The sequence below is a fragment of the Phytophthora parasitica genome, assembly GCF_000247585.1.
Source record: "Phytophthora parasitica INRA-310 unplaced genomic scaffold supercont2.34, whole genome shotgun sequence".
Lineage (NCBI taxonomy): Eukaryota > Oomycota > Peronosporomycetes > Peronosporales > Peronosporaceae > Phytophthora > Phytophthora nicotianae.
Genome location: NW_008649020.1, coordinates 338,041 through 346,562, shown reverse-complemented (window position 1 = coordinate 346,562; position 8,522 = coordinate 338,041). Strand labels below are relative to the sequence as shown.

The following is an 8,522-nucleotide window of genomic DNA, read 5'->3' as shown; positions in this document are numbered from 1 at the left end:
GAAAAGACGTTTCCAATCGTGACATAGTATGGGCGAAAGAGATCAGTATTTGATCCATCTCTTGCCGCTCTTCCCATCTGGAAGTCCGAAAAAAAAAATAGTCTAGCAGGTATTCCAACCGAGAACCTGGTATGCTCGCTGCTGGCGATCTATAATTGAACTCAAGCTCAAACTTCGCAATTTCATATACTCTAGTGACGTCGCGTTGTGTATTAAATTTCATAGCCATACGACATATCCTTAGTTGGGGCCCCGTAAAGACCCTGCGGGTCGTTGCAGGAATTGCGACTTAAGAAAATAGCTTTAAAAACTGTTGATCTATTCGATAAAAAAAGAATTGAATGATCAGAATCTGTGCTATGATGAGCAGCTGTACATTCGCTAGATGAGAATCCTTTTGGATGCTGACCCAGCAGCATTGCTGGTGTCCATCTGGGCGGTGATCAGCATCAGTAATGCACAGCGCAGGAAACTCGCTGGTTCTACCTGTCCGAGTCCAAGCGACTTGCTTGGTTGGCGCCACGCTTCTAAGTGATTCACTTTGCGACTTACCCTTCTCGACCCAAGTCTACAAGAACCAAGATCGCCATGCGTTTCGCTTACACGACGTTGTTACTCGTCTTAGCTTTTATCGCTAGCTCCAATGCTGTTTTAACCGTCGCCAAGGACGAAGACCAACTCATTCTGTCGAGTAAAATGGGAGCTACTCGTACCCACCCGATAAGGGCTGACGATGATAAGAACGTCGTCAGATCATTGCGGTCAGTTGCTACCGCCGTTGAGATCGATGCTGTGGGCGATGAAGAGAGGCTGTCTCTTAGTAGCATTCCAGGCGTGTCGAAGCTAAAACAACTGATGAATAGTGGGAAGTCCAAGGACCTGATCAATTACCTCAAGTATAAGTTCTCGGTTATACTTGGAAAGAAGGAGGCTGATATCTTCAATTGTTGGACCGAGCAAGGGAAAGACCTGGATGATCTCTACAAAATCTGGTTGAGAGCAGACAAGAAGCCTGATGACGTTTACCGCATTATGGGCATTCAGGCCGCGCACCCTTACAACAGTCCACACCTCAACAAATTCGTTACCTATCGCAATCTATACAACAAAAAACATGGCATCCCGTATTCCCGTGCTTGAGCAGACGCGGTAGTAGTATAACGAGAAATTGAGAATGCCCCTGATCTTGCTGTTACGTGTGTTACTCTAATTCTCTTACACGTATGAGCGTCTTTGACGGTTAAAATCTCACAGCGGTGATTTAATCACTTCCACAGCCTTTTGTAGAATACCAACTTCAGTTCGAGTTGCCTCTAAATCGGCGTGGGATAAAATGGCTTAAAGAATTTCAATACCTCTGAATATCTCTTTACGAGGAACAAGAGGCGATAGCGGCGACGTCGGTGATAGAAAAGAAGAAGCTTCGTAATTGAGCATACACCTCGTGAAAGAGGAAGGCTACAGTCTCGCAACAATAACTTCAGATACATACTACGTTGCATTTCAAAGTATCAACAAATACAAAAGTTTCATATTGGTAGGCTACGTTTTCTATCTTGTGTAGGGCAGCCTCTACTCAAACACAATGCAGACACAACTACTAAGTACTTCGAAGTAATATTTTACGAGTAACAGCCAAGATGACTATATTCTACTCTGGTGAACTTCTAGTCCGTTCAGGGTTCGAGCCAAAGGTAGGAAGGCGGGCAACTTTCACATATTGAACGTTACTGCATATTTGCGAGTTTACTCCATAACTTCTTAGGCGAGTGCGCCTGAATGCTCAATTTTGTTAGGATCTGACTGTAGTGATGTGTCTTTAGAGCTGCAATATTCTAGGATCCCAAAACCCGTCATCACGAAAGCTGACCCAGCGATACATTCCCACGAAAATGAGGTGTGGTGTATCACAGTGTCGATAATTCTCGACAACGGGATCGTGAGCATGCACCCGACACTCGTCTCCAACGGAGACGTCCAGCATAGCGATAGCGTAAGCGAAATGCAGAATATGATAGCCATCAAACCACAAGCCAGCATCAAAACCAGCCCATGTGGGCTGTATGGCAGTCCCAGCGGTTCGTACAAGACTTCGAATGGACTGTAGGCTAGCATCAAACTACCCGCAATCCAGAGCGGAATAGTAAATAGCCCGGAAAGTCCAGTCATGATCAACAATGTTGTTGTGTCCGTGATATCCTCGCCCACTACCAGACGAATTGCGACTTCGTAGCCTCCGTACAGCGCCGCTGATAGCACCACCATCAGCCCTGCCACAGTTCCCGTGCTTGCAATCGCATCCAGATCATTGCCATCCTGAAACACGACCACGAGTGCGACTCCAACAAACGACGTGAAAACGCCGCATAATTTGCCGAACGACGGTTGCTCGTGCAGAAAGCAGATCGAGAAGCAGTACACAAACAGCGGCGAGCAGTTGAAAATGGCGGTTCCAGCCGCCACGCTCACGTTGGCCAGCGCCGCATACCAGAAGTAGTCGGTGACGGCGTAGAAAACACTGAGAAACACCGCAATCCTCCAGAGTTTTGACAGGGGAATCACCGAATGTCGTCCAAGCACCCCAACAAAATCTAGGCGAATCTCTTCTCCTCGAAGCCAAAAGTAGCCGATCAGGAATGGGAGTAGCAATACCTGCAATATTAACCCGTCAAGTATTAGCACGCGGATCAGAATTCTTCATCAAAGTGCAGTTAACGAGTACCGGCGCCGTGTGGTTGAAGCACACGATGAAAAACGGTTTGTTGAACTCGATTGCCTATAACAAATAGCCACGTAAAACTCAGTCAGTCAATGAAATGCCAGTCACCTGAATGTGCAGCTATAGCTGTGTGACCTGAAGACCTTGGGAAGCTTCAGCTTGCAGCACCCACGACCAGATCAGGGCTGGTAAGTAAAATTCGAGTTAGCCATGTGTCAATTTGTCAAAAAGTTGCTTGTATAGTCACCTCCGAGGGCGATAAGGCCCGCGTGTTTTGGGAGGTTGTGTCTGGAGTCTGTGGGGATTTCGTCCGGTGAGAGCAGCTTGGTGAGCTCGTGCGGGGCGGGGTGAGCGTCAGTAACTTGCGTCATGACGGACGGTTGTGTTGTGTAGTGCGTGTCAAATGCAACGTTTGGACAAAATGTCGCGCGAATGTTTGCGTGTACAGACTGCTACAATGAATATATATGCAATTCATGAATTGGAGTAATCGCGATGAGAATACAAATGTAAGGTGGAAGGACCTTTAAAAGGTAATGCGAAGCAGCTGCGACCTGATTCGACGAAACTTTCAGGGTGGGGAAGAAAAAATGCCGTGTTGGGCGAACACGGTACAACAACAGCCACATATAAGGAAAAAAAAAACTTGTTAAAAAAAAAAACCAGATTCTGTGAGCCCTTCATTCGTTGGTATCCAGCAACTGGGTGCCAGTATGGGACTAGACATAGCACCAACGGTGTGATCAGAATTTCAAAGATACATGTGCCCAGTTCTCTGCTTACCGAACAATGCAACAGAGCTCAGATGGCAATTGTTCTTCCAGTATTGTGGAGGGATGCCCACCGGCGCGGTTTGAGAGGTATAGTGAAAATAATCGACTCCGATATGCCGCAGCATGAATTCAAAGACCCCACAATAGGTGATCTTGTCGCTGTCCTCAACAGAAAACTTCAAGGTTTCTCTCGTAAACTGGAGGATATATTTCTTTACGGCACTCGATTGACTAGAGATCGCAGGCTTGAAAACATTATTCCAGAGCTAGCGGGCTGCGATCCACGACTCGCTGCATCGCTGCAAGTTCAACCGAACGATGTTCCTAACGAGGTGGTCGTGATCGAGACGCTGTCGGATAAAAGACTCGTGTTCCATGGCTTCAGAGAGATACTATTGTTGATCTGAAGCTTCGAATTCAAGACATTGACGGCATTCCTGACATATACAGCCCTGTGGACAAATTCCACAGAAGCTGCTTCTGCAAGTGGTTGTATTGGCGCAGCAATAACAACTCGTTGCCAACTTGTCTGGTGTGTCGGAAACCAGAGCAAATTCCACCGACACTAACGCAATAGCAAGGAGGGTTAACGGTCACAAGAAGATAACTGCGGCAACTAAGCAATCGTATATTCATCCTTTATAAAAACCGTTCCCAGGCTTTTCGTTTTCTTTTGAAAACGTCAACTGTAGTGTCGAACTGCAAGTCTAGTTAAAGAGAAACGACGTTGATGCATGTCGACCATTCTCGGCTCATTTCCAAGACCTCCTCATTCGAGATTTTCCTTGGCAAACAAGAAGTCATGTCAACCCTCGCGTTTCCGATCCTGTGGAAGGATGTCCACGAACGCGGCATCAAGGGGATTATCGAGGTGCATATGTCCGACTTACCTCTAAGAGGCGCGCAAGTTGGAGATTTGTTCCCGGTTCTCAACACAAAGATCAACGCCAAGTTCCCAGGCCGAAATTTCCGCGAAGTGGAGAGCTTCCTTCTTTTCGGACAACGTCTGAGTCGAGGGCATAACCTGGAAGCGCTCATTCCAAAGTTGGGTAGCAGCCACCGTTTTGTTGCGAATATGAGATCCTACCCAAAAAGAGCGCCCAGAACCAATATCACGATCTTCATAAAGACACTTACGAACCAGAATATCCTGGTTCACTGCGATTCCACCGATACGGTCGGCGATATCAAGATTCGAATTCGAGAGAAAGAAAACCTTGACCCAGAGTACCAGCGTCTCATCTTCGCAGGCAAGGAGCTAGAAGATCATCTCTCGCTGTATTCGTATGGAATCAAGAACAAGAGTCAAGTGCATTTGGTCCGGCTGATGCGTGGTGGCGGAGCTCGGTCGCGAACCTTTGCAGATGTGTCAAACGACTCGCTCCTGACGGAGCTAGACTTTGCAGACGATGGCCCCGAATGGCTGACCGTATACGAAGGACTTAACATCGAAGGAAGGTGCAAGAATGTTAGCTGTGAGGCATATCAGAAAACGATTGTCCACCCCAAACGCTTCGAGCCATTCAACCTTATGCAGGATGATATTCAGTGCCCGATGTGTTTCACGAATGTGAAGCCTCGCACCTGTGGCTTTTACAACTGTGCGTGGAAGTTTGAGGGTGTGCAGCAACAAGATGGTTTTACGATCATCTCGCAGTGGAAGGATGCGTATGGAGAGAAATACCATCTCTTTAAGGCAGGCAAAAACTACGGCTCTGTTGAATGGGAGAGCCTTTTGATTGTTGCCAAACCGCGAGAAGGGTCGATGGCGATAAAACTATCGCCAGCTGCGCCGCCTGCCAGAAACGACAAGTGCACGATCTGCTGGTCGGATTTCGGCTCTACAGCCAGTGGTTATATCGTCACGTTTGGCTGTGGCCACAGTTTCCACCGTGCTTGCAGTGACACTTGTACGCAATGGTGTACAAAGAATGACTTCCTACCGAGCTGCCCTGTGTGTCGCGGAGAAGTGCACGCACCTGGGCGCATCTATTGAGCGGCAGAATTTGAGGTGATGTGGGTAATGGAGATCGAAGCGAGGGCCAAATGCAGAAACCATAGTCCGACCGAACCACGTTCCATTTGATTAACTTTTCAGTTTTAGTAAAAAAAAAAAAAAATTGCGGCATTTGAGCCACAAGATGGTTTATCCGTCAATCCCGAGGAAACACGCAAGTGGTAACAAATTCCAGTGCAGGAATTTACTGTATAAGTATTGTCATTGTTATCCAAGTCAGACAAACTTTGGCTGCAGCTAAGCCAACCACAGATCGTGATTCTTCAGAGCTTGGCGATTTGCTGGTCAATCTTTTTAGCTATTCGGCAACAGTGGGAGCTTCTGCAAGTTGGCATAAATCACCGTTATAATCATGGCCAGCTATCCTTTGGTGTAGTTAGCAGCTTTTTCTCGGATTTATCCTAAATTTCAATACCAACTGTATCATTCAACTTCAAGTCCAGTGAAGTTGAAATGATTCGATCATTCTTCGATTCACTTGACGTAGCTCACTTCAGAAACTTGGTCTTCGATCTGTCAGAAAAGTAACCATGTTGACCACCGCGTTTCCGATTCTGTGGAAGGATGTCCATGAGCCCGGGATAAAGGGGGTTGTCGAGATGCACATGTGAGAGTTGCCCCTGAAAGGCGCGCGAGTTGGGGATCTGTTCCCAGTTCTGAATGCCAAAATTAACGCCAAGCTCCCGTTTGAAAGAAGCTTTCGTAAAGTCGAAAGCTTCCTTATGTACGGAACACGGGTGCGTCGTGACCGTACGTTGGAAGAGCTTATTCCCGAGTTGCGTAGCAACCCACGGTTTGTAGTGAATATGAGACTCTGCCCAGGACGGGAGCCCAGAACCAGTATCGCGATCTTTATTAAGACGCTTACGAACACGAGTATCCTGCTTCACTGTGAGACCACAGATGCTGTTGCTTATCTCAAGTGCAGAATTCGGCACAAGGAAAACACTGCTGTAGACTTGCAGAGTCTTGTCTTCGAAGGCAAGCAGCTCGAAGATCATCTCCAACTCTGTTCTTACGGAATCGAGAACCATAGTGTAGTGCACTTGGTTCGGATGATGCGTGGCGGCGGAGGTCCGTCGCGAATGTTTGCAGATGTCTCGGACGACTCAATTCTGGTGGTGCAAGAGTTTTCACCCAATGCTCCCGCATGGCGTAGTGTCTACAGAGGACTGAACATTGAGGGACGGTGCAAGAACGTGGAATGCGTGGCATTTCAACAAATGATAATCCACCCCAAGCGCTATGAAGCATTCAATCTCATGCGAGATGGCGACATTCAGTGCCCGATGTGTCACAAAAAGGTAAAGCCTCGAACGTGTGGGTTTTACGGTTGTTTCTGGAAATTTGACGGCACGCAAGAGCGCGATGGGTATTCGATCATTTCGCAGTGGAAGGATGCTTGTGGCCGTAAGTACCATCGCTTTAATGCAGACAAAATGATTGGCTCTGTCGAGTGGGAGAGCCTATTGATCGTAGCCAAACCGAGGGATGAGTCGACAACGGTGATGCTATCGTCAACTGCGCAGCCTGCCGGATTGAGCAGAACCAGTAAGTGCACGATCTGCTGGTCGGAGATTGGCTCAACACCCAGCGGCTTCGTTATTACGATCGGGTGTGGACATAGCTTTCACTGTGCTTGCATTGACAATTGGTCAGGGTGGTGTGACAGGAATGGCACACTACCAAGCTGCCCTGTGTGCCGCAGAGAAGTGAAGTCACCTGGTCACGCTTAAGCTGCACGACTGTTGGTGAGTCTGGTTAACGGAGAGAGATGTAGCAGCGAATGAAGAAGCCACCAAGCCACAAACGACCAAGCCAAGTTTCTTTTCTTTTTATTAATTTTTCTTTTTAGAATGGTAGCAATAAGTCACCCGTTTGCACTGGGTAACAAACGAAATGCAGCCTCGCGTTTACTCGTATTCAAGGGTACATATAGCTCAACTCTGCCACCCAGGCTGAGCTCTCTGCTGTAGAAGTTTTTTACACCAGGTCACCATGGTTGTCCGGCACTTCTGGCGGGCTAGTGCAATATTCTAGAATTCCAAAGCCCCCCATCACTAAAGCAGACCCGACAATACACTCCCACGAGAAGCTTGTTCCGTGGAACAAAGTGTCGATCACACCAGAAAGAGGAATCGTAAGCATCACTCCCACGCTCGTTTCCAATGGCGACGTCCAGCACAACGACAGCGGCAAGAACACATTAAAAACAACTGCCATCACGCCACTCAATAGCAACAAGAACACGCCATTACCAGTAACTGGGAAACCGAGCGGCTCCTGTAGCGACGAGAACGGACTGTACACCAAAGCGAAACTTCCAACGAGCCACAGGGGGACAGTAAACAATCCAGTCAACCCCGTCATCGTCAACAACGTCGACGTGTCCGTAATATCCTCCCCAACAGCAAGTCGCAACGCAACCTCATATCCTCCATACAGAGCAGCCGATATCACCACGAGCAAACCAGCCAGTAAACCGGTACCAGCAATCGCGTCGACGTCGCTTCCATCTTGGAACATGACGACCATCGTGACCCCCACAAACGACGTGAACACGCCACAAATCTTGCCAAACGACGGTCGTTCATGCAGGAAACAGATCGAAAAACAGTACACAAACAACGGCGAGCAGTTGAAGATAGCCGTCCCCGCCGCTACACTGACGTTCGTCAATGCCGCGTACCAAAAGTAGTCTGCCAATAGGTAAAATAGGCTCAGCCAAGCCGAAATGCGACAGAGTTTATCGAACGGAATCACAGAGTGGCGTGTCAATATCCCAATAACATCCAGCCCCGCATAGCGGTCTTCTATCTCTCCAAACATCCAATGGTAGCCGATTACCAAGGGCAGCACGACCCCCGTGATTGTGTGGTTGAAGCATACAATGAAAAAGGGTTTGTCGAACTGCACCACCTCCTGAAGAGCTTGGGAGGCCTCGGACTGCAATACCCACGACCCCACCAATGCTGTAACATCCAGTGCAATAAAGTTAATTCATCGATCGCCA

General features: G+C 47.9%; 5 protein-coding genes across 5 annotated transcripts; 3 read left to right on the top strand and 2 right to left on the bottom strand.

Moving 5' to 3' along the window:
* The first annotated feature begins 383 nt into the window (after window positions 1-383).
* Window positions 384-1,255, top strand: PPTG_12858 (hypothetical protein). Its single transcript, XM_008909565.1, has one exon. The coding sequence runs from the start codon at window positions 589-591 to the stop codon at window positions 1,138-1,140; it is 552 nt and encodes a 183-aa protein (XP_008907813.1). The 5' UTR covers window positions 384-588; the 3' UTR covers window positions 1,141-1,255.
* Window positions 1,256-1,597: 342 nt separating this feature from the next.
* PPTG_12857 (hypothetical protein) lies at window positions 1,598-3,123 on the bottom strand. The gene is made up of 4 exons (XM_008909564.1): window positions 2,967-3,123; window positions 2,855-2,904; window positions 2,723-2,776; window positions 1,598-2,652 (listed from the first exon to the last, which is right to left on the bottom strand). The coding sequence occupies exons 1-4, from the start codon at window positions 3,088-3,090 to the stop codon at window positions 1,762-1,764; spliced, it is 1,119 nt and encodes a 372-aa protein (XP_008907812.1). The 5' UTR covers window positions 3,091-3,123; the 3' UTR covers window positions 1,598-1,761.
* A 1,171-nt stretch (window positions 3,124-4,294) lies between these two features.
* On the top strand, window positions 4,295-5,488 carry PPTG_12856 (hypothetical protein; the record flags this gene model as incomplete). The annotated part of the gene is made up of 1 exon (XM_008909563.1): window positions 4,295-5,488. The coding sequence occupies one exon, from the start codon at window positions 4,295-4,297 to the stop codon at window positions 5,486-5,488; it is 1,194 nt and encodes a 397-aa protein (XP_008907811.1).
* A 743-nt stretch (window positions 5,489-6,231) lies between these two features.
* PPTG_12855 (hypothetical protein) lies at window positions 6,232-7,431 on the top strand (the record flags this gene model as incomplete). The annotated part of the gene is made up of 1 exon (XM_008909562.1): window positions 6,232-7,431. The coding sequence occupies one exon, from the start codon at window positions 6,232-6,234 to the stop codon at window positions 7,243-7,245; it is 1,014 nt and encodes a 337-aa protein (XP_008907810.1). The 3' UTR covers window positions 7,246-7,431.
* PPTG_12854 (hypothetical protein) lies at window positions 7,321-8,447 on the bottom strand. The gene has a single exon (XM_008909561.1). The coding sequence runs from the start codon at window positions 8,336-8,338 to the stop codon at window positions 7,493-7,495; it is 846 nt and encodes a 281-aa protein (XP_008907809.1). The 5' UTR covers window positions 8,339-8,447; the 3' UTR covers window positions 7,321-7,492.
* Between the last annotated feature and the right edge of the window lie 75 nt (window positions 8,448-8,522).

Coding starts and splice junctions, on each gene's coding strand:
- PPTG_12854 (XM_008909561.1), bottom strand. CDS start 8,338: ATGTTTGGAGAGATAGAAGACCGCTATGCGGGGCTGGATGTTATTGGG.
- PPTG_12857 (XM_008909564.1), bottom strand. CDS start 3,090: ATGACGCAAGTTACTGACGCTCACCCCGCCCCGCACGAGCTCACCAAG. Junction 2,905..2,966: donor GGGCCTTATCGCCCTCGGAG/GTGACTATACAA, acceptor TTTACTTACCAG/CCCTGATCTGGTCGTGGGTG. Junction 2,653..2,722: donor GCTTCAACCACACGGCGCCG/GTACTCGTTAAC, acceptor TTAATATTGCAG/GTATTGCTACTCCCATTCCT.
- PPTG_12858 (XM_008909565.1), top strand. CDS start 589: ATGCGTTTCGCTTACACGACGTTGTTACTCGTCTTAGCTTTTATCGCT.